The sequence below is a fragment of the Drosophila nasuta genome, chromosome X, assembly GCF_023558535.2.
Source record: "Drosophila nasuta strain 15112-1781.00 chromosome X, ASM2355853v1, whole genome shotgun sequence".
Lineage (NCBI taxonomy): Eukaryota > Metazoa > Arthropoda > Insecta > Diptera > Drosophilidae > Drosophila > Drosophila nasuta.
In genome coordinates, this window is record NC_083459.1 from 8,436,909 (window position 1) to 8,462,324 (window position 25,416).

At 34.1% G+C, this 25,416-nt stretch overlaps 3 protein-coding genes and 1 long non-coding RNA gene across 5 annotated transcripts; 3 read left to right on the plus strand and 1 right to left on the minus strand.

The window, feature by feature from the left end:
- Positions 1 to 14: 14 nt before the first annotated feature.
- LOC132796878 (uncharacterized) lies at positions 15 to 900 on the plus strand. Its single transcript, XR_009633603.1, has 3 exons — positions 15 to 347; positions 687 to 753; positions 831 to 900. It is a non-coding gene; the product is annotated as an uncharacterized LOC132796878 (long non-coding RNA).
- Positions 901 to 6,081: 5,181 nt separating this feature from the next.
- LOC132796873 (proton-coupled amino acid transporter-like protein CG1139) lies at positions 6,082 to 24,235 on the plus strand. 2 transcript variants are annotated; one of them, XM_060808217.1, is made up of 5 exons: positions 6,082 to 6,174; positions 20,671 to 21,231; positions 22,099 to 22,556; positions 23,402 to 23,577; positions 23,642 to 24,235. In XM_060808217.1, the coding sequence occupies exons 1-5, from the start codon at positions 6,163 to 6,165 to the stop codon at positions 23,881 to 23,883; spliced, it is 1,449 nt and encodes a 482-aa protein (XP_060664200.1). In that variant the 5' UTR covers positions 6,082 to 6,162; the 3' UTR covers positions 23,884 to 24,235. The 2 variants fall into 2 exon arrangements, with proteins under 2 accessions (XP_060664200.1, XP_060664201.1); XM_060808218.1 differs by lacking the exon at positions 6,082 to 6,174 and adding an exon at positions 19,206 to 19,366.
- Positions 6,083 to 15,092, plus strand: LOC132796874 (proton-coupled amino acid transporter 1). The gene is made up of 6 exons (XM_060808219.1): positions 6,083 to 6,174; positions 11,558 to 11,703; positions 13,070 to 13,430; positions 13,960 to 14,411; positions 14,478 to 14,650; positions 14,716 to 15,092. The coding sequence occupies exons 1-6, from the start codon at positions 6,163 to 6,165 to the stop codon at positions 14,970 to 14,972; spliced, it is 1,401 nt and encodes a 466-aa protein (XP_060664202.1). The 5' UTR covers positions 6,083 to 6,162; the 3' UTR covers positions 14,973 to 15,092.
- On the minus strand, positions 24,043 to 25,384 carry LOC132796877 (actin-related protein 2/3 complex subunit 3). Its single transcript, XM_060808223.1, has 3 exons — positions 25,276 to 25,384; positions 24,953 to 25,126; positions 24,043 to 24,864 (listed from the first exon to the last, which is right to left on the minus strand). Exons 1-3 carry the CDS (start codon positions 25,279 to 25,281, stop codon positions 24,508 to 24,510), a joined length of 537 nt encoding a protein of 178 aa, XP_060664206.1. The 5' UTR covers positions 25,282 to 25,384; the 3' UTR covers positions 24,043 to 24,507.
- Between the last annotated feature and the right edge of the window lie 32 nt (positions 25,385 to 25,416).

Genomic DNA, 25,416 nt, shown 5'->3' on the forward strand with positions numbered 1-25,416 from the left:
GGGAATTAAAACGCGTATTGCGACCGTTTGCCACCGAGTCTCGTAACGAAATGAAACAACGACCCAAAGCCGCCAAACGTATTTGGAGAAACTCTATTGAGGTTTTGTTTTTGCTGGCCAAGACAGCGAGAGACGCCGCCCCTCGCTTGTCATACGAGAGTTTCGGCTGCTTGACTTTTGGCCGTAACGTTTCAGTGAAGATGTCGGTGCCGTGTCTTCTTCCCCGCAAAACTCCGCTAACCGAAAGTTCTGGAGCTGCTTCATCGTCGTTGTCGTCGTCGGTTAGTTGCCCTGCGATAGTCATCGAAGCATTGCAAATTGTCGATCTAATCACGAAATGACAGCAGGTAATGCACAGTGGTTCATAATCAGTGCTCCATACGCGATTAGAAAGTTCAGAACTCATTTTTTGTATTCGCGCCAGATGCACTGCTTGCCGACCGTTTACTAATAGAGATAAGCAGTGTAAAGCTATTCACTTGAAAACATCATTTTGTGCACAACAAACTGCTTGCTTAGTTGCCGCCGCCTAAAAATCCATATATTTTTCCAATGCTCATTACAAAATAAACTATTGCCATAAAACAAATGCATTAAATGCACTGTAAATCTTACCTTGACTTCTAGATGTAAACAAAATATATTTAAGTTTATTTTTTGTTTACCTTATTACACCCCAAAATTAGCAGCACGAAAGCACAAAATTCAATTATCAAAATAGCCAAATCATGCGTTAAATAAGCTGTTACCAAGGTGAAGTGCATAAAGATGTTAAAACTATATTATTTATGCACTTCCTGTTGTTAATAATATTACTCGCCCACAAACAGTATAACAACTTTATCATTGTATACAAGCGATCACGTGCAGCCAACTTCGTGTATTTCAACTGAATCCTGGAGCAGCCAACTTATCATATTTTGCTTCAAGATAAATTTACGAATTGTAAGTATAAAAATTAAAATCGAACGAAGACAAATTAAACATATTTTAACAAATTATTAACTACAAACAAATTCATGTGAATATACTAATGCATTGCTGATTTTACAGAGTATGTATTAGTAGTATTTTGAATGTCAATAGCAGTGATTTGAATGCGTCATGGATTTTACTGTGACAACAATGTTGCAGAAACTAGTTGGTTCCACTGTGCACAAACCATGTGTTTGCTTTTCCTGGTTGCCGCTGTCACATTGCAAGTTCTAGTTTAGAAACCCGTCGCAAGGCAATGCAATGGAAAACCAAAGTCGGTCAGTTGCACAGTGGGATGCAACAGACCAACTGCAGCCGAGTGGAATTCACATTACCGGAAATAATGGAGTAATCAATGTTATCATTATTTACATTATTATTGCTTAAGCAGTGCTTTTCGCTTAAAAGCTGATTGCTATAAATGAGTCGACTTCGCTTATCGACAAATTGATCGACAAATTGATCGCCAGCAGGATATTCACTGTTCCACTGTGTGATGCTTGAATACTGGTTGAAGGTGTCCACGTAATAAAATAATCAACAAACGTTTCCCATACTCGTGGGTTACTGGATCGCGCATCTGAAAGTAGCATCTTGATAGAGAGGCGACCGCTTATCGCATGAAAAAGAAGCCTATAACATTCGCTGACATTTCTTTCACTTTCTACACATTTATTCTGCCGTTAAGAGACGGCCGCCCTCGGTGACGGCCTTTGACTTTCGCCGTTGACGCCAGGCCCCGTTACCCGTTATCAACTTTGCCCTGTCACCCCTCCTCTTTCACTGCCTCCCCCCCTGGGTAAAAAGGTAAGGCACCGCCAAGGCGTAACTTGTTGCTTTAGAAAACGCCGCGTAAGAAGTTGCTGTCACCAGACGGCAAACAACGACTGTAATTATAATAATAATAATAATAATAATAACAACAATAACAGCAACAATACCAAGAGTATATTTAACATATGAGACAGTAAGCAGCAACAAGTTTTATTTGCTGTAATTACTCGAGCGTTACTAAAAAACGTTTAAGCTCAAACGGCAAGTCATCGCACAAGAGAACGACACTAGAGATGAGCGCGTGACAAACTATCGTAAAAGGATAGGGCACGAAAATTAAAGAGTTGCTTTAGGGGATATTATTGATTTTAGTTTTGAATTTAATATTATTTAAAATAACATCAATTATATATCATATTTTTGATTTACGGTAGGGATGGGCGCGTGACAAACTATCGTATAAGGATAGACTACGAAAATGAAAGAGTTGCTTTAAAGGATTTGTTTTATTTTATTTGTGAATGATATATTATTGAAAATAACATCAATTATATTTTTGATTCACAACTCAACGTAGAAGAGAACTACGTTAGAGATGAGCGCGTGACGAGCTATCGTATTTTAATAGAGGTTTCGCATGTATTTTATATTTAGTACAGTGCTTAGTTCAAAGCAAAATTTTTGTAAACTTAGTCGAAAGAAAGTTGCACACCCATCTCCAGTCATAAGCAGAAGGTAGAGAGAAAAGAGAGAGAGAGAGAGAACGTGAATATGGCACGGGTGAGCAAAAGTTAATAATAACATTTCAGGTAGTCACATATCGTAACAGACAATACAACGTATAGCGAAAAGCAACACTTTTGTTTTAATTACATGTTTTCTTTTTGATGCCGGCAATTAGAAAAAAGGGCCACGTTACCAACTAAAACTCTACTCTAAGATTACAAGTGTTTGAGTTAAATTCGAGTATTAAGATATAATTCATATGATTATCAACTAATAGCGAAAGGAAGAGAGCACGTGTCCCATATCAAATTCGGAACAAAAGTAATGAAGAATTGTTTGAGTAGACTTCTAATCACCGATCGGGAGGGAGGAAACAAACGCACATTATAGACTACATTGACAAGCCGATACTTGATAGATATTGTTTTTCAAGTAGAACTAATCACTGTGAAATAACTCTTTGTTGCTAATAACATACGAGTATATATATTTTCTACTATCAATTAAAACATACAAACCTGATAAGTATGAAGTGCCAAATCTATATGCTTAAGCGTATTGTAGATCTGTCTGGAAGGTAATTTCTAGTCGTATATAGTCATAGAAAGTATTATGACAATTTCACTTTCAACGTCATAACTTCACTCACACTCTCTAGTTGGTTTTTCCCCTGACTGTTCCCAAGAAATTCCTAAATCCTTAATGAAAACTAATCAACAAATAAAGTACAGACGTATTGCACCGTTTATTAGAGTATCAATACAATAAATTTTGCGATAATGAGAAATAATTAACGACAAAAGCACTTTATGGCAACTTGCAGTACATAGTATCAATGAGGAATTCTGTTACTATGCTAAGCACATTAATATATTAAGTTCCTTTATCTGCCAATATCAACAGAAATGTTGACATGACAAAAGGAAGGCGACAAAACCGCAACTGAAGAGATTTGTTTATTAAGTTGAATTCATGTGAACTTCAAGATTAAACCATTAATCAATTTTTGACACACTTAAGTGTGTGCTAACGTATATTTTGTATCTATTGATATGCACAACAGTGTATTATTGGATCAGGGTCAAGGTTGTGCTATGATATGCGAAAAATAAAAAATGCATTAGAGTCATTGCTATAATCTTTTATTGGGCAAACACTTTGATTAGTTACGCTTTTTGGAGTGAACAGAAAATACTTTAGATGTTTTACATTTCACGTTTCTAAATTGCAAATGTGTAATGAAAATTCAAAACTATTTTTAATGATCCAAAACTAGTTTAATTTATTCATATCTTATATAAAAATTGAGCGCGATTAAAAAAAGTAATCGTAATTTTTGATTACATGTAATAAACTATTAGAGAATTCTTTTAAAGACTTGCCCAAAAAAAGTTAAGATCAGGGACAATGAAGGGAAAAGACAGAGTCACAATTTGTCTGTTCACTTTCAATTAATCTAGAAAACGCGACTCTTAAGTGCCAATGTTTGTTTGCATGCAATTCTCGAAGAGGCAAAAGTCGGCTTTTGCTTTAAAAATAAAATAAAATAGATATGAAATGAAATAGTTCATTAAAAGGTCCGTCTATTGTTCAACATAACAACAAAGAAGCGCCCCATATTGACGTAACGAATTGAAAATACCCTGTGTCAAGTAACGTTCTCTTAAAAAAAAAAAAGAAGAAACAAATAAAAAAATAGAAAATTTCATTTTGGTTTTTGTTTTTGTTTTTGTTGTTTGTCAATTGCCTTTGGGCGAATCGATTATTTGTCTTCCACATTTTTTGCGAGTGATTGAAGTGTTGCCAATGTGTTCACTAGGGGATGGCATGGCTACGTAATACCCTGTAAAAATGCAAAAAAAAATAAATATTAACTTAAATGAAAACTGAAATTGATATGAAATTAGTTTCTGATTTTTAATATAAGACAATTTTTTTTTTAGTATATACTTTTGAGAAAGAATAAATCCAGAAATTTAAATTAAAATTATTTACGCACATTCTAAAAATTAAAAAAAAAACTTAGATTTGTTTAACATTTTTATAAATTTAAAAAAAACTAAAATAGATTTTTCACATTTTTGCATAATTTGGAATCTTTGGTATTTGAAGTTTTCCATTGTTTATTGCTGTAATAACTTAAATTACTTAAATAAGTAGCGCACGTTTTCAAATAAAAATCTTTTTTTTTTAGTTTCAGAACTATCTTCTGACTATTATAATCTATATGAAATGAATGAAGAAATTTCCTAATTTTAATTCATAAATGTAATGTTCAATATATTTCCTATAGTATTGACTAATTGAAATTCCCTGTTGATTATTCCTGTGTAAACCAAAATACAATTTTTTTTAACAATGATTTATTACATTTGAAAAAATTTAATCAAAATTTGTTGTGTACATTTTCAAATAAGAAAATTTTTTTAGTCTCAGGACTTTTTTATCACGCCTGATATATTATATTATATTTACAATATCTATCTGGCTATTATAATCTATACGAATTGAAGAAATTTCATAGTTTTAATATAGAATAATTTATTAATTGAAATTCTCTGTTGTTTATTCTTGTATAAACTGAAATTATTTTTTAACATTTTTAAGCAAGCATTTATTAAATTTGAAAAAATTTAACTAAACTATTATAATCTGTATGAAATAAAGAAGAAATAAACAAATTTCGAGAAATAATGTATAATTTTGAATATATGTATTTCCTATAGTAATTGAAATTCGGTGTTGTTTATGCTTGTATCGTTTTTATAGCCCACAATACCCCGCATATTTAGTGCGCAGCTGATGCGGTGCCCTGGCGATGCGATGAACTTGGCATCAGCTGAGTGACAACCTGTTGGACAGCCGCTCAATTGGACGGCACGGAACGTTCGGCGACAGCGCCACAGTGTCGAGTAGGCGGGTGGCATGTGGCGGGTGGCGACTGCCACACACACACACATTGAAATACGAAGAACAACAACAAAAAATTAAAAACATAAAACCGGTTGGGACATTAGAACCGATTCCGTTGGGCAAAGAGACGTAAAATGATCTTGAGCGACGTCACACATGAATATTTTTGAAATGAGCCACGGATGTCACCGAAATGGAGAGGAGTCTGCATAAAGAGAAAGAGAGAAAGATAAGGAGAGTGGGATAGAGAGAGAGAGAGTAAAGGGAGATGGCAAACAGAGCCGAAATTGTGTGACCACAGAACTTTTTACGTACGTCGTCACGATTACGGCAGAAGCAGCAGCAGCGGCGACAGCGACGCCAACGGCGAAAGCGACGTCAGCGTCATTGAGAGCCGGCTGTAAATACGGACAGCGTCAGTCTTGATGATTTCGTGAAGCGATTAACACACGCTGCGTTCTGAGCCACAAACAACAAATAAGAACGAGGCACACAGAACACAGAAATAAACCGTATCCAAACGCATCCGTATCCGAAAGAACAACAATAGATGACACCAGTTGGCAGCAAGGAGTGAGGCACAAGATCAACAACAACAACAACAACAACAATAAAAGCAATGCTTGCAATTTAATGCAGACGCCAATAAAAATAAATCATTAAGAAAACCGCCAAGAAGAATTTACCAAATTACGCGTCCATTTATTTTGTCTCGTGCATTGACCGACTTCTCGCCACAACAACAGCGACAACAGCAACAAAAACAACATCGACATGGATGCAGAGGTGTGTAGAGTGTTTGCTTATTTTTTTATGTATGTGTTCGTACTCGTTTGTGCCAAATGAAATACAAAAAAACAAAACACAAAACACACAAAAAACGAGACTCGAAAATCTTAAAAGAAAAACATATCAAATGTGTTTTACAAATTTTCATTTTACACAAAATTTGTGGTCGCCCTTCATCATTATTTTTGTACTCGTTTAGATATAGTTTGGAAAATTTCCATAAATACGTAAAGTACTCTGCATATACTATAATACATACATACAACTATATGTATTATAACTGTTCTGGCTGAGACAAAAACCAGTTATGTTTGATTCTCACGTTGAATGCTTGAAAATCAACTTCGTTTTCATTTTCCCAACGTAAACACACAAATTCAAGTGCAAAGACAGCGACAACTAAATAAAGCAAAAACAACAAAAATATAGCTAAACATAAAAACAACAACAAACATTTCGAGTCACTCAATAAAACTCAGCTGTTGCACATGTCAACAGAGGCGTCGATCACTTGAGTGTCGGGCTAGTTACTTTTGTATCTTTGAGATACATTAAGTGAATTGCATCTAATATGATATAATGCCATCAACTAGATTGAGTCTGACACATACACACACACACACACACACACACACACACACACCCAAAAGCATTTTCTTTGCATACGTCTTTAAGTTTGATTAAATTAAAGCAAATTGAATCGCATCTACTTAGCTATAAGCAGATTTGTGTTAACTGTCTTCTTTAATGATTGAGAGCAAATCTTGTTTAATTTAGATCTCTTAAAAAGATCATCTTAAAAATACATAACATATAAATTTTTAATAATAATATTCGTATCTCCCATGCAAGATTTACAAATAATTTTAAAGGCTAGCAACATTTAAAGTTTGAGCTGATTTTATTTAAGGTAGGTGGGGAAAAATTCACTTAATATTTTGGTCAGAATTTAAGAAAGTGTGAAATACAAAATATCGTCTGAGTTAGCAACATTTAAAACCTGACAGAGTTGTGTTGACTTTCTTATAAAATAATTGAGGGCCTATTTTATTTCATTTTATTTTGGTACAACAAAATTAATTTAGAGGTGCACATCAATTTTAAATGTATTCGTTCGTATCTTAATTTACAAATAAATTTATAAATTAGTACCATTTAAAGTTTGATAGATTCATGTTGACTGTCATCTATAATGATTGATAGCAGATTTTTTATTTAAAAGGATGCAAAATACATCTTTAAGATACATAACAGTTTTAGATATTTGTTCGTATCTCAATGATCAATTTAAAAAAAAAACCATGTATGAATTCCATTTATAATGATTCAGTTTATTTAGGTAGAAAGTTCATCTTAAAAATACATCTACATTTAAAATATTTGTTCGAATTTTAAATACGGCCAAAGTAAATTTGAAGTTTGTATCTGCAAGATTAATTATAAATATTATATAAAGTTATCAACATTTAATGTATAACAGATTTATGTTGACTTTCATCTTCAGCGATTGAAAGCTTTTTTTTTTGGGCGGGACAAAATTAATTTTATTTAGGTGCAAAGGCATATTTGATTATTTGAAATTTTTGTTTGTATCTCAAATGCAACTGTAAAGTTTACGTGTGGCAGATTTATGAATATTCAATTTAATTAAGGTAGACAAAATTACTTTTATTCAGGTTAAGTACAAAGTGCATTCTTAAGATACATTTAAATTTAAAGATTCATTACAATTCAAGATTAATTCTTCAAGATTAATTACAATTATAGTATTATATAATAAATAATTAAATATATTTTCAAAAATTTAATGACTTACGTCTTCAATTTATGAATTAAAATGAATTTTCATAAATTAACTTTCATATTTAATTGATTTCATAAAAAGCGCATTAAATGAAGATTAAAATCTCAGGTGCTTGCATATTGAAAGTGTGTCGCAATTAATAATTGCTCGAAAGCGGTTTTGCCACTTGGTTTTCGAACTAATTGTGCAGTCAAAAGTTGTCAGATAACTAAAAAACATATAATTATCGCAAGAAACGCCAATTTAATTCGTATATTAAATTAAATTAAAAAAATTCACTATCTTGCTTCAAATGCCACGCGAAATCATATCGCTAATATTGTAGACAGTTGGTAAATATTATTGCCACAAGGCAAAGATAAAATATTACCTATAGAAATTAGCAGAAATTCTAGATAATACAAATTTGACGCATTAACGCATTAGATTAGAATAAATTTATGTGCAATCATGCTCGTATTTATAACTATTGTTTTAAAAATAAACAATTTAATCTAATCGGAAAATTAGATATTATGCGAATGAATTGCTTTTTGTTTTCCATTCATAATCCTTATCAAGATTAAAGTGTTTATTAAATCCGACAAATCAGAAAGAAAACTATATCGATGATCTGAAGGTCTGAGGTCTGAGGTCTGCAGCTGCTCTTTGGCTTTGCACTTTGTACTTTGCAGTGAATTGAATAATAATGATAAATCATATCGATGATCTGCAGTTGAAGTTTGTCTCGTACTTTTCCGGCACAATTTATGATAACAAACATGGGGGGGAACATTGAACTCCGTCGTCGACGTCGTCGTCGTCGTCACAGATTCCATTCTTTCCTCCCGCTCCGTTGACAATGGCCAAGCAGAAAACCTTGACGTGCATGGAAAATTTCCACTCAAAGACATTTTGAATTGACTTGAATAAGTCTGAATGGCCTGAAGAATATGCGCGCACGCTCGAGTCAAGCACTATACTATATATCACAGCATTTATGATGATGATGTGTAGTAGGGTGCTTGCTTCCTTCCCCCCCTCTCCCTCTCCGCAGGGCATATAAACAATTTGCGTGGGAAGAATTTCCGAGTGATCGTGTGTAGGAAATATACTCACTTAGTTCTTGGCATGCAGCTTATCACAGGGTATTTTTCCTTTAGCATAGATGTTGGCCGTGTTGTGATGCGAGAGAAAAACAGCAAACGGAACAACAGCAATAACAACAGCAACAACAATAGCAACAATGAACTCGCAAAATTTATGCCCAGCGTTTGTTTTAAGTGCTTTTTTAGTAGCTGCCGATAAGCGTCACGGAAAGTGTTGTCTAGATTTACACAAGGTGCTTATAAAATGTCACTGAGCTGCGAGACCTAGTTCTCTAGTTGGCGCCCTCTCCGCCTCCTACTTCTGGACACGCCCCTTCCACCCGCTGTTACAGCCACTTGAGCGTATCGTGTCGTATGGCGTCACATTATCGACGCCCCCCACCGCCCTCTTCAATGATCCTCATCAATTATACGACACGTTGTACGGTTATCTTGTGTGTGTGTCCAATAATTCGCTTATAATACTCTTAATTTATTAAAGAACGTCACGTGCTACTTGAAAATTTCAGAACAAGAAATATATGTCTACATCATCAACAATTTCCGCTGCATAAATAATGCACAATAATCGGTAGTTGCCAACTGATTTTATTAATGAATTTGAGCAGTGACAAATTTTCATTTCATTCATAAAAAAATTTGAAGGTTTTTGTTAAGATTGCGATGTAACTTTTTAATGAGTAAAATATACTTAAACTACATTTAACAAGAAACTGTTCTGTGATCCACATTTAAAACAAAAATAAAATATAGTAGAAATATTAAATAGATAACATCCATCATTCAAATTTATTATTCTTATACTCTAATAAATATCAAATACTCAATTGAAAACAAGTATATTAAAATATTACAAACGTAAATAATTTGCCTTAATAAAACTTCAAAAATTAGTATCACGTTTTGTGCACATAATTTAAAAGTGTTGTCAATGCTTTATGAACTAACTCGAGTCATGTTTTTTTGATATCGTCATTATCAGCATAATAACATGCGCTGTCAGCTAGACAAGCAGGCGGAAAGTATCTGCGAGATACATTTGCATGCAGCTCATATAATCTTTTTATACCTTTTATCCATATGGTAGAAGGGTATTATAACTTTATGCTAGCAGGAAATGTAATAGACAGAAGGAGGCTTCTCCGACCCTATAAAGTATATTCTTGATCAGACGTTATAACCATATCCATCTGTCTGTCTGACCGTCCATTCGAACACCTAAATCTCAGAGACTGTAAGAAATAGAGATATAATTTTTTTTCGACATCACTTGTTATGTTTTAACGCAGATCAAGTTTCTTTCAATTTTTTGCCACGTCCACTTTCGCCTGCATAATTGAACAAAAATCGAATAAAAAGCATAATTTTGGAGCTAGAGTCATGCAAAAATAACTTCATTCTTTATGATAATAACTATGAAATAAAGATTCCTTAAAGTTTTGATCAGATAACAATTGTAAAGAAAATAAAAATTGGCTAAAGCGCCAACTTACTTGAGGTCTTAGTTGCCTTGGCTGACAATCTGGTATATTTTACACTCTATGGGATATTTTAAATGCATTACCATACAAATATACCAAGTATATCCTTTTCTTATATAATTTTAGCATTTTTGTGGTATATTAATTTGGTATATATTAAAATTACCGGGTTACCGGATATTTCACAGTCAAGCACACTCGACTGTAGCTTTCTTACTTGTTTTGTTATGTTTTGTTTTATTTAAATCTCAATGAGGTTTTTTGTGCTTTAGACCTTCTCGTACCTTGAGCTGTGCATTAATTGTTTGCCGTTTTTATGCGTTATTGTTGTTAGCTTGTTAGCTGATCTCTAAATACTCAGACGATGACAAAGTGCGTTAAATTAATTAGTGCCCCAATAATCAGCATTGGTTTTTATGGAGTCACTGAAATTGGGTTTCTCTTCCATTACCTTGTTTACGATAAGCAGCACGCCTCTATTAAAATCATAAATCATTGCCCAAGCATCATAAATTGTGTAGAACTTTGAGTACTTATCGTACTATATAGATTCTCATAATACAAATTGGATAAGCTTCACTGCATTTCAATGATCTAGACGTGATTCCCCGTGTCGTGACATTTAGAGGTAAAATACTGCCGCAAGGGGAATCACAATAACAACTAAATATTTAAATTAGATTTAATGAAATTAATTTGCAAATAATTATAGTTCCTACTTGCATAAGTGTTGTAGCTGTTAATAGGAAATTCAAAAGCGTTCTTTCGCAACCCCGTCGATTGAAATGCCTTAAATGAGCCAATTAAAAAATGCCTTTCGAAACCGGAATTATTTGCCCAAAATAAGGCAATTGAAAGTCATCAGTGTCGCAGTCAATTGAACAAACAGTTTTGCCGAATTCGACTGCGCGAAACATTTAAGAAACTGAGATCTATAGCATTGCTTTTGTCTCTCTCTCTCTCTTTCTCTTTATCTCTTTCGCTCCCCGTTGCTCTAAAAAAAAAAGGCGCCAAGCATTCCACAGGCAACAGACCAAAATAAAAGCAGTCCAGAGACGACGACAACGAATCCAGCGACAGAAACAAATGGAACAACAGTCGCTGTTGCGAATGGAAAGCAACCCACTGAGGATGAGACGCATCCACCCACAAGGTATGGCTAATGGAGAACCGATCACTAACCACACAAAAAGCCAAACTAACCTATCCTCAACAAATCCCAAAAAACAAACACTCCCAACAATTCCGATTCCCAATTAATTGCTTGCTTGTTTCAATTGGAATAATCTAAGGACTGTGAACAAAACAAAAATTAATTCCCCACTAACAATTCCTGCCAACTTTAATTTACAAATTGCCAAGTTATTGTAACTAATTAGGAAATGGACTTTCGGACCTTAGCACTTAAGACTACTTAGAATTAACAAATTTCCCGACAACATTTTCCTCACGCTAATTCATACGCCATCGAAGCTTTCTACTTTAATTTACTTACGTTAAGCAAAGGACTTCCGTACCTTACCCAACCACAACTATCCTAAGCACCTCCCTATAAAATTAACTTATTAAAAACTGCAAACATTTGCACCTGCTTACTAATCAAAAGAGGACTTCAGTACCTTTTCCTCCTATCCTAACCAACTGCCCACAAAATAACTATAAAAAAACAACAAATACTTCTAAAACCTGGATCCCTGAAAACCCTCTAAAAGTTAACCTGTTTACTAATGGAATTTGGAATTTCTTAAGGCTTCAATGGATGATCAAACTTAAATTTTTCCCTTATTCTACATCATATGCAATCGGAACTAACCTACTTTGAAGTATTTACGCTAAAACAAGGAACTTCAGTATCTTATCCCATCACAACTATCCTTAATACCTTCCCATAAAACTACATATATTTACACCTGTTGACTAACGGAATTTTGACATTGGAACAAAGGACTTTAACTATCCTAACCAACTATCCGCCTACCTAAAAAATTATTTAAAATAACACTACAATCATTTAAACCTCTTTACTAATAGAATTTTTTAAATTTGCTGCTTCGGAACAAAGGATTTCAGAGTCTTATCCCTCTAAAACTATCCTCACAACTATCCCAAATAAAAGCTACAAAAAGAAAAACAAACTACAAATATTCCACCAAAAACCCTTTTCAAGTTAATCCCTAATGAACTTTAAATTAACATACTATTGGACGACAACAATGGATGAAGAATACTTAACCTTAGGATCCTAAGACTTTATTAACTAAGGACTTTTCTAACTTGGGACACAACTAACACAAACATTATTAACCTGCAAAAACAATTTCGGAAATTATTTCACAAAACTTTACCACCACAACCTGAACCTCAATCCCAACCACAACCAAAAAAAGACAACCTAATGCTTTTGCATGATTTGCTAATAACGCCACCTTCCGGATAACTCCCAGCTTCCCAGCTTGCGAACCTTCCTCTTTCATCCACCCCCTTCAACTTTGATAATGCTGATTTATGAACAACTGCAGCTACCTGGAGACCATTGTACATCTGTTCAAGGGCAACATTGGACCCGGCCTCTTTGCCATGGGAGATGCCTTCAAGAATGGCGGCCTCATTGTTGCCCCGCTGCTCACCGTGCTGATTGCCATCATCTGCATCCACTGTCAGCATGTGTTGATCGCCTGCTCGAAGAAGATGCGCGATTTGCGTGGCGATACCGTCTGCGCCGATTATGCGATCACAGTGAAGCAATGCTTCGAGAATGGTCCCATCAAGCTGAGGGGTTGGTCCCATACCATGGGTCGGCTGGTGGATGTGTTCATCTGTGTGACACAGCTGGGCTTCTGTTGCATCTACTTTGTGTTCATCAGCACGAATGTGAAGCAGGTGAGTTGGGTGCACCGCAAACATCACAACTTTACTAGCTTAATTTTGACTTTAACTTGAACTTCAAATACAACTTCAACTGCAACCACAACTTGGACCTCAACTTCAACAAAAAAATCTAACAATAACTTCAACTTTCACCACTTTAACTACAACCACAACTTTAATTGCAACTGACCACAACTTCAACAACAACTTGAACCGCAACTTCAACCGCAACTGTAACTTCAACCGCAACTTCAACTTCAACCTCAACCTCAACTTCAACCACAACTTCAACCGCAACATCAACCACAACTTTAACTGCAACTTCAACGACAACTTCAACCGCAACATCAACCACAACTTCAACTGCAACTTCAACCACAACTTTAACCGCAACTTTCACTTAAACTTCAACTGCAACATCATTCGCACCTTCAACCTCAACCGTAACTTCAACCACAACTTCAACCACAACTTCAACTGCAACATCAACTGCAACATCAATTAAAACTGGAACTTCAAAAAAAACTTCACCCTATAAAAGATTCTCCAAGCTTATGACATACAAATGGATGTGCATCTGGTGATGCTGCTGGCTTTCATACCCGTGCTCCTCAGCTCGCTGATCACGAACCTCAAATGGCTGACGCCCGTGTCGCTGTTCGCCAATGTTTGCATGATTGTTGGTCTGGCGATCACGCTGTATTATGCTCTGAAGGATGGACTGCCAGAGGTGGGGGAACGCGCCTACTGGACGAATGGTTCACAGCTGGCGCTCTTCTTTGGCACCGCCATCTTTGCCTTCGAGGGCATTGCGTTGGTGATGCCCCTGAAGAATGCTATGCGCAAACCTCGCCAGTTTGAGAGCACGCTCGGTGTACTCAATGTGGGCATGTTTCTCGTCTCTGTCATGTTCATGTTCGCCGGCTCCGTTGGCTATATGAAATGGGGCGAACACGTTGGCGGCAGTCTAACCCTCAATCTGGGCGATACCATGTGAGCCTTGCACTTTTCTTTCACACTTTTGCGGGAGGCTGAACCTAATTACTTATCTCATGACAGTCTGGCACAGTGCGTTAAGCTGATGGTCTCGATGGGCGTGCTTCTCGGTTATCCGCTGCAGTTCTTTGTCGCCGTTCAGGTCATGTGGCCAGCCACCAAGCAGATGTGTCGCCTCGAGGGACGTTCGCTGTGCGGCGAACTCATCTTTCGCACTCTGCTCGTCATTGTCACGCGTAAGTAGCAAAGGTGGAAATACTAAAACAGGGAACAGCTAAAGCCAAACATTAACTAATGACAGTGGCGATTGCCGAACTTGTGCCTGCCTTGGGTCTCTTCATCTCGCTGATTGGCGCCTTGTGTTCGACGGCCTTGGCCTTGGTCTTTCCGCCCGTCATCGAGCTGATTGCACGCAGTGAACCCAACAAGGGACCTGGAGTTTGGATTTGTGTGAAGAATCTAATCATCTTGGTGCTAGCATTGCTCGGTTTCTTCACCGGCTCCTATGAGAGCCTCAAGCAGATTGTCAAGCACTTTGGCATGGAGGAAACGCATTGATCGTGTTTGTTCAAATTTCGAATTTCCCCTTAATATATTATTATTATCTATGAGAATGATTTATTAGTTGTAATTTGCCTTAAAATCCGCCTTATCGACTAAGTGTCCATTAAGTGTTTTTTATTTATATTGTAAGTGTAAATAAATAACGAAGACACAATTTGTCGCCTAACAAGCGTAAAGAGTTCTTTAATTTATTTGTGGGAATTTTCATATTATTTTATTATTTATTTATACACAGAAAATTAAACCTGCTAAAATCAAGAATCAAATTTTGAACCAAGATTATATGATGCCAAAATTTAATTAATACAATACAAATTCTACGAAAATTCTAGATTGCCAATCTTAAGAGTCAAGATTAGAATCGTAATTTAGGAATGGAAAAGTCTTTAAATTCAACCAAGAAGGCAAAATCCTAACTTAAAATCAAACGTTCAAAAATTGACATAGATTCGTTAAAATAAAATAGGATTCAAGATTTTTTATGACGGATAAGTTCTTAAATTAGGATTTGGAACCTTTTTTTAAGCTAGATTAAAACATTGTAGAAGCAAAATTTTAATTTGAAAATAAAATGTTTTGCAACTTTGGCATAAAAATGTTGATTTAAGGTTTTTTCATCATAAAAATATTATTTTAAATTTTTTTTTACGATAGAAAAATTTTAAATCAAGATTTACAATCTACTTTTTAGATTTGGATTCTTTTTCTCTCTGTGAACGCTTATTAAAATATATTTTTAAGAATAAGTATATACTATAAATACAAAAGGTTTCCTTTACTAAACTTATTTAATGTTGTTAGAAACCTGAACAAAATAATACAAACAATAAAATCTACAATTTAATTAAGTTTAGTAGTACAACATAAACCAAATTGCCTTTGAAACAAATTTTTGTGTGTGCAGATCTAAAAAATAATTCTCTTATCATTGAAATATATACAAATATATGTCTGTAATATATTTTAATCATCAACAAATCCGTTCAGCCTTCAACCCAAAAACAAAAATATGACTACTCCCCAATCAAAATACACTTATAATTTATGTCAAGTAGGAAAATTTCAAGAACACTTGCAAATAACAACATTATTTTTTTTTGGGGGGCAACATTATCATTATCAGATTTAATGCGTAATCTATTGATTCGATTAAAACGATTTCGCTATCGTTCGGCGAATTTCTTATGGCCAAAGGAAGCAGATGGAAATCAAGCGATCAATTGAAACGATAGCTAAACCACTTAATTGGAATGCTCCCGGAATTCCATGCTTTATGGCAAATACTATGATATATGTACATATGTATAGTATAGTGCAATGGGCCAATTGATTACGGCTGTAGCTGTGTGTTAGCCTCACAAATTAATCTAATACGAGCGAAATCAATCTAATCGAAATTGTTTTGCCATTGATCGCGTAGCGTCCTTCAAAAAAGAAAACTTGCTTAAAAGCAGACAAAGAACAAGAGGGATTGACCACGGCAAGATACCCTGTTAAAATTTTGTAGTACAACTTATAACATTTGCTGCATTTTTTGGTTTAAGATCTTCAACTTTATTTTGTCAAATATCTTTTTTATTTATTAATAAATAATTCTGAAATTTAAAGAATATTTAAAGATCATATTAATAGTTATACATAAGTATCTATAAAAATTAAGTAAAGAAAGATATATCTCTACATTTCATTTTGAGAAAATGTTTTATTTAAATTAAAGCAGTACTAGGCCTTTTTAATAAATTTGTATTTAAAAAGATAAGAACCAATGAATTTTTCTGAACTCTAAAGTACTTGTAACGCTTTTATTTTAATTGAAAACTGTGAAGTTAAAAGTATTATAATTTAAAAAAAAAATATTTTAAGCTCGTTTTTATTAAAAAGAAAATACATTTATCTTTACGTTAAAAAATATCATACCTTTTTTTAAATAAAATATTTTGTTATACTTTCGAGCTGAAGATGCGATTGTGATCTGAGTTTGTTGCACGGTTAGATTGATGGCGCTTCCGTTAAGCATTTGGCCAGTGACTTATATAATCCAATTGTGCAATTCCGTAAACATCGATCGATCGATGGAACGATCGAATGAACGAACGAATGATCATTGATTGTTTGTCAATGAGCGCTGTATGAAAGAGTTATGAATTCGATGCAATTTTCATTTAACTGGCGCTACACGCAAATAGCAACAGCACCAGCAACAACAACAGCAACAACAACAACAACAATCAATCAGAGCTGTAAATTTCCATGCAGTGCGCGAAGCAGAAGAAGAAGAAGGGGGCGTGGCAGGTGTAGTTGCCATCACGAATTTGTTGCGCTTGAAAATTCATGCTCGGCAAAGAATTTGAATTTTTTTGTTTATTGTCATAGCTATAATCGAAGTTCCCCGCTTCGGTTCGTTTTTTGTTTGTGTATTGTCGGTCGATCGGCACGTGCATAAATTGCTCATACGCCGCATTGTACACGACAATGATTCCTTGAACTTGCGACGTGCGTATTCTATTTCAATTTTGCATTTGCATACCCTCGCTCTGGTTATTGAACCACTTCCTTCCTCTTACGTAAAGTATTCCCCCAGTTCATTTTCGTTCCTGACATAACACGATCGGAGATGCTCAACAGATAGTTACGTCTGCAGTTGTTCGTTGTTGTTGTTGTTCGCTGGTTGCTTCGTAACATTTTTTCTGTAACGCGTATTTTGTTTGTCAATAAACTAATTTTAACTAACGATTTATTGTTTTGTTTGCACTTTGAAAACCATTAACAAAGTTTTTCTAATTTATTTTCAAGTCTAAACTATTCGGAAATTCGTTTTAATTGCATTTTAAGCAGCAGCAACATTAATTGTTTATCTCTGTTTGTCCGAAATCATGCTGAATGTCCAAAACTAGTCAAAGCGATAAGAGCCACAACAAATTAACCAAAATCGTTTATTGATAAGAAGTCTTTAAGTCGCTCCCTCAACAACTGCTTCACAGCTACTTCACAAAGCAATCAGAGCAATGAGCAATTAAAAGCTAAAAATTTGCAAAGTGCATTCTAAACAGCAATGGCAAAAAGAACAACAACGATGAGAAGAAAAACATAAGGAAACTTAAATTTCAAATCTGTGAGAGAAAGAAACAACGAGAGCTCAAACGAAGCGAGTGTGAGAGGTAGAAAGAAATTGCAAATATAAGGTATGCAGCTAAATACCCTGTAAAATATGCTGCTTCAGCTGTGAGTTGGGTATGAAACGAACTAATTAAACTATAAATATTTTCTTTGTTATTTCGAAATACATATTTTTGTATTTTTAATATAAAGATAATAGTAAACCATGTAAAACCATGTAAATATATCAAAGAGTTCATATTGACGTCATATATTCAAATAAATAATATTACAAAAATGAATTACATAATTTTCTATACTTTAAGCTATTTGTATAGAAAAAGATTTGTAAAGATATTAAAAATTGTAAAATGAAAATGAATATATAGAGTTTAAAAATCCATATATATGTAGGTATCTATATACAAGTATGTATCTTTCAAAATTTGTATCGTGAACTGAACCAAATTAAAAAAAAAAATAAGGTTATTTTTATAACTCTGGATTGGCACTTGATCTAAAGCTTAGATTCATTTTAAGATCGTTTTCTGTTTTCCGATAAATTGATTTTTTTGGTTGCGTACGAATTCATTAATTTTTTTGACTATTTTAAAATCAAAAAATTATTCCAAAATAATTCTTCGCTCAAAAAATGTTGTATATAAATAAATATATATATATATATTTTTTTTGTTTTTCTATAAAAAAAAGTTATTCAATTATAAATAAGTATTTAAAAGGTGTCAAGGAATTAATTTTTAAAAAATGTTATTAGCATGTTTAAATATTTATATTGGAAAGATAATATTGATAGCTTGAAATATAGATATTGAACATAATAGTAAAAAAACCTATAGTGTCAATATGCATATATATATATATTTTTTTTTCTTCAATTTTCATTTCTTTATTAAATATTAAAGAATAAAGGGTACTATAACAACATCGGGAAAAAGTGAAATTTTCTGAACATTTCATGACGATCGCTTAAGGTATTAACGAAGTGCAGCGTATTTGCTAGTCGAGCACACTCGACTGCAGCAAGTTCACTTACACACACACACACACAACAGTGACGCTGTCGCCGTTGCCGTTGCCGTCGCACGCTGCTCTTGGCCAATTCGAATACGGAGAATTGAGTCTGGTTTGAGTTCTTGACGCGTCAACACGCTCTTTCAAAACGCTCAACGCACGCGCAACATTTTCGCAAAACGTTTTTGAAAAACGAAATAAAAAATCAAAGCGCGAAGTTTCCTTTATTGCTCTACACACAAAGTGAACAATAAAAAGAGGTGTATATTTATTTTCAATATCAGATTTTTTTGCATTACTTTTTTTTGTTTGGAATGTGCTACCGTTGTGATTTTCTACAGATAAAGCTTATCTTTATCTATGGAATGCTTGTATATCTGCTATCTGCTATCTGCAGATGGACTTTAGCAATGTGTTCTGTGCTCTCCATTGATTTGCGACAAGCTTTTAATAATTATCTCCTTGTAGTATATCAATTAACACCACACACAGATGGGGCAATGAAACGCAACATTCTGTGGAAAGAAACGTCATAAAGCAATTAAAAATAACACAAAAAAAATAATGTGTATATAATATAATATAGAAATTAATAGTTTAACCAAAACTTTGCACAATTCCCACATTAATCAAAGCTGATAAAAAGAAAAGATTTATGAAGCTCAACAAATCATATAGAAATAATAATTGACTCCAAATGTGAGTGAAGAAGTAAAGTAATGTAATAAAAGAGTCGGAATGGGAAAAAAGTGTTGGCATGAAAAAAATATGATAATTTAAAGATAAAAAAACACAAGTATGAACATTATAAAAATAACCGAAAAATAATAGTGAAACATTAATGTATAAACAATTAATTAAATTGAAAAAAGTCAAAGTCAAACTTGCAAATTATTCATTAAAAAAATCAAAAAATCAAATTAAAAAATAAACATTAATAATTAAAAAACACAGGGAAAATAATATTATAAAACGAATTAATAAAATTGAACAAAAGAGACTATTAAACTTGCAAATTATTGAGCAATTTAATGTATTCTTGAAATGCATGCGGAACAAAAACACAAAAAGAAACAATTTTGGAATATTATCTCACGCATTTTGAATTAGTCAAGATTTCGTACAGTTGTTCGATGTGGGTTAAACCAAGTCGCAATCATATACTTAACGTCATATAGTACCTGTTTTTGACGAACAATTAAACTCGAAAAAAAAAACAAAAAAAAAAGCAGCTTCAAATCGGAGAATCGCTTATAAATGAAATAATTCTCGTTCTTATTATAGAAAGTAATTAATCGCAAATTTCGGTTTGTGTGTGTGAGTGAGTTTATTAAACGGCTAACTAGGGTTAAGCTGACTCTTCTCCTCTCTCTCCTCTCTCTTTCTCTCCTCTCAAATCACCGCTAATCGAAGGAACCGCAAAATTTGCGCTGCTTTTGCTTGGCTTTAGTCTTTGGCTTCGCTTTGACCTTCGCATTTTAGTTACAATTTCTTGGCTGCATAAAATGCAATTTATTGTTTTTTTTTGGTTTTTCTGAAATTTCTTTTCCAAATTTCGTCACAGACGCAACAACGTAATCAGCAAAAAGCCATCGAAGCTGGCGAAATGGGCCGTGTATTAAACATAACTAATCCCAAAGAGCAGCAGCTCCAGCAATCGCAACAGCAACAGCAGCAGCTGGAGCAACCACAGCAATCGGAGAAGCAAGCAGCAGCAGCTGGCGATGTGGAAGAAGGTGCCACAAAGCGCAGACATGCAACCTCTGTGCTTGAGGCATCCGTGCATCTGTTCAAGGGCAGCGTTGGAGCCGGACTCTTTGCCATGGGCGATTGTTTCAAAAATGGCGGACTCCTTGGCTCCACGCTCCTTTTGCCCGTCATCGCCGTCATGTGTGTCCACTGTGAGCGTCTGCTCATTAAGGGTTCCCTTGTCGCTGTCTCAAAGACGCCCGGCGCCACCTTCTACGATTATCCGGATACGGTCGAGAAGTGCTTTGAGTACGGACCGCGGCCTTTGCGCTGCATGTCGCGTGCCATGAAACTCATCGTCGAGATGTTTCTCTGTGTCACCCAGTTCGGTTTCTGTGCCATCTACTTTGTGTTCATCACCGAGAATCTTTACCAGGTGAGTGGAGTTTACAAAAAAAGGAAAAAAAAATACATATAATCTTTAAAATGTAAATAACAGTTTAAGGTTTGTCCCAGTCATCATTCCAATTTAATTATAAACCTATTTTATTTATGAATTAACATTACCTATTATTTATTTTATTGCAATTTTAAAACACGAATTTCTATTCCATAAAATTTTTTTGGTTTTAATAGACACAATTATATAAATAATATTTTGTCTTTATTAATTAAATCTACTTCCAAAATTCAAAAGTCCCTATAATAAATAACATTTTAATAACCTATTTTTCGCTTAGAAAATATTTCATTTTAATTGATAGTTCACAAAGAACCTATTTTCTTTTTAGAGTAAAATTCTGTATTATTTTTTTTTTATTTGTATTGAATGGTACAAGCCTTAATTTAAAATTAAGTACTTTCCTTCAATCAATACGTGAATTCAAATCAAATTAAATCACTTCAAATCATTCTGCTCACTTAGAAAATATTTTTTTTAATTTTTGATCTATAAAGTAAAACATATATTTTCTAAGCCACTAAACTAAATAAGATTTTATAAACCTATTTTTGTTTTCAATGTAAAATTCCTAATTTTTGTTTATTTTGTCTATTTCTAAGAGACACAATTTAAATTGAAATGCTTTGATTATTTTATTTGATTATTTTAATTATGAACCATAAATTTAAAAAAATATATATTTCCCAGGTAACTGAACTAAATAACATTTTATAAACCTATTTTTGTTTTAATATAAAATTCCTCATTATTTTTTTAGATTGTCTAACTCTAAGAGACACAATTGAAATTTGAAATCATTCTGTGTTTTCCAACACTAATTTTGGCTTTCTTTTGGCACAGGTCCTGCAACAAAATGGCGTCGACATTAGCATGTCCATGGTGATGTTGATAACACTGCTGCCCGCCATGATCCCATCGCTAATGACCAATCTTAAGTACATCTCGCCCGTCTCGATGGTGGCGAACTTTGCGCTGCTCTTTGGCCTGATTGCCACTTTGACCATCGCCTTCTCCGAGGGTCCGATGCCATCGATAACCGAACGCAATCTCTTCACCGGCGGCACCCAATTGTCGCTCTTCTTCGGCACCGCTCTCTTCTCATACGAAGGCATCGCTTTGGTGTTGCCTCTGCGCAATTCGATGCGAGATCCAGAGAAGTTCACGAACCGTTTTGGTGTCCTCAATGTGACCATGGTGTTGATCACCGCTCTCTTCATTTTCACCGGATTCGTTAGCTATATGCGTTGGGGCGATGACGTTGCTGGCAGCATCACGCTCAATCTGGAGGTTGAGGAAGTGTAAGTGTAAACATTATAATTTATATTCCTTTTCTCTAACTAAAAGAATCAGATAAATGACGAAATTTTATTTTTTAAAGATAAATCACTTCAAAATTTACAAACTAAAATTTAAAAATCATTTGAAAATTAGGAAATTATTTAATTAGAACGAGCGAAGAACGAAATCTTGATTTAAGAATTTTTTAATCTAAAAATCACTAAATAAGATTTTGTAATCATAAAATGCAAATTTTGGCGAAAAAATCTAAAGTTAAGATCTTACTAAATCTTATTTTAAGATTTTTACACCTAAATAGATTGTTTTTTGAAGATCGAAAAGTTTTAAAATCAGGATTTCCTATCTGTAGTTTTTTTTCTGTATATAATGTATATTTATATTAATTTTTTTTATTATTCAATTTTTGATTTCACCTATAGAAACGTAATAATAATTTCATAGAAAATTTCTTTAAAATATGAAATTTTTCGAAATAAGGATTATATAATTTAAAAAAAGTTGTGATTTTATAAAGAAAATCATTGAAAAATTAAAAAAAAAAATACACAATTCATATTATGTAAAGAAATTTACTTAACTTTGTATTCCATATGTTTATTTATTTACTTCTTGTTAAACTTGAAGTAATTTAAAGTAATTTTCAGCTATATTGAATCAATATACTGTATTTATGTATAATATATTTATAAACTTTACTAATATTTATTTTATTTTTATTTATTTAGTTGTCGTTAAAGTTAAAATATTTTAAAGTTGTATATTTACATATTATATATTATATTTATATACTATACTAGTATTTTATTAAAATTTTTGTTTTAATTGTTTTCATTATGTTGTGCAGCATGTCACAGGTGGTGAAAATCGTGGCCGCTTTGGGCGTCTTCTTTGGCTATCCCATTCAGTTCTTTGTGATGATGAAGATCCTGTGGCCGCCATTCAAGCGCAGCTACAACTGCGCCCAAAAGAATCCCATCACCATCCAGGTGATCTTGCGGTTCTTCATGGTCATGCTGACCTGTAAGTAACTTGTTACCTCTTTATTTATATCAAATATGCTAATGAGCATTTCACATTCTTGCAGTTGGTGTTGCTTTGGTGGTCCCTGAGCTGAGCTTATTCATCTCACTGATTGGCGCCTTGTGCTCCACATCGCTGGCATTTGTGATACCAGTGCTGATCGATTTCGTTATACGCGCCCAGGAGCCAAAGGGTCTGGGCACCCTTGTCTATTTGAAGAATATCGCCATATTGATCATTGCCCTGCTGGGTATTGTGACAGGCACGTATCAGAGCATTGTTGAGATTATCAATAAGTTTGTGTGATTGAAGGAAACCATCAATCATCGTTCGTTCCTCTGCTTGCCAAATATTGTATATTGTAAATATGATATAATCATGTGAATATCTTGTAACGTTATACATATATGGTCCTCGTATTTTAAGATTAATTTTTTTGTCCTTCGATATATCTATATATAAATATTATTTTTTTTTTTGTTTGTTATTAATTTTAAGTTGTATCTGCTGCCGTGCTATTCTATATTTTTTTGTATGTGGCATTAGTGTTTAATTATCAACTGTTAAATTGGCTTTCAAGCAAAACACACGAAACTACAACCGATATATAAAAACAACAAAAATCTATTATTTTAATAAATGATTACAAATCGTCAAACATTTTGTATTCATTTGCAATTTAAATTTGGCGCCAGCGAACGAGAAAACTTTTGTGTTAGAGTGCAACTCGTTATACAGCACTGTCCCAGGGCTGAAAAGAAATTGTCGTTATTAATCGCTAATCGATTTCACTTTTTTATCGAAACTTAGTCTACATGGCACCGCTTGTCGCGCGTTTTAATAACATATTCATATTCTTATCGATATATCGATTTTTGAAATAAAACTGGAATTTTTATCTAAAAGTATAATTTATTGACTAACAAACAATTAATCAAAATGTACTCCTCCCGGTCCCGAAAGACTCTTGTTCATGAAGCGTTTTTTAGCAAAGCAGATCCACCATTTATTCGGTTTACCATCGTCCGTATTAAAGACCTTCTCCAGCAATCGGAGACCGGTTTCCTGGCGCAATTGCAGCAGATATTCACGCATTAAATCGGCATTATCCGGCTTGGCATAGACCGAGTTCAATGGAAAACCAGCGTCGCCAGGTAAGGAGAATTTCGCTATAGCCAACGAATATAAATCCTGTTTGCCCTGCTCTTTGTTGGGACAACGCTCGAGACGTTTTAAGCATTCGGTTATGTAGAGCGTTATGTAGATAAGAACACGATCCACTTCCGACTGCAATGGTGTATAGAAACATTGATTAGATACAATTCGAACATGGGAATAAAATATTTATGAGTGTGTGTTTGTGTTGTAAACATACCTTAACTTCATATGTGCGAAAGAAAACGTTCGCTTTGAAATAATTCAGTGAGTCATCAATGATGTCGTTATCAGTATTCACACTGGGCGCTGGCCCCCGTACTTTTGTTCGCAGCGGCAAAATGGCCATATTACCCACTTTCCGCTGGAATTCCTCGATCTCTGAATGATAAGCCTACAAACCAGACACAAAACAAAAAAGAAAAACAGAAGTTAGATTTTGTAAAATTCAAATTAATCACACAACACATTATCATCACACAAAATACTGCACATTAGTCAACGCATACTAGTCATGCACTTTTCATGGCAGACATTACTTACTGGCATTTTACGCTGGCGGCAATCAACTGAACATTATTAACATTTAAACATACTCAATTCAATTGTTTTGCTTTTATCAATAAGAATTGTTTTGTATGCGGCAAAATAAGTCAGCCCTGGTCAACCGTTATCGATATTTAA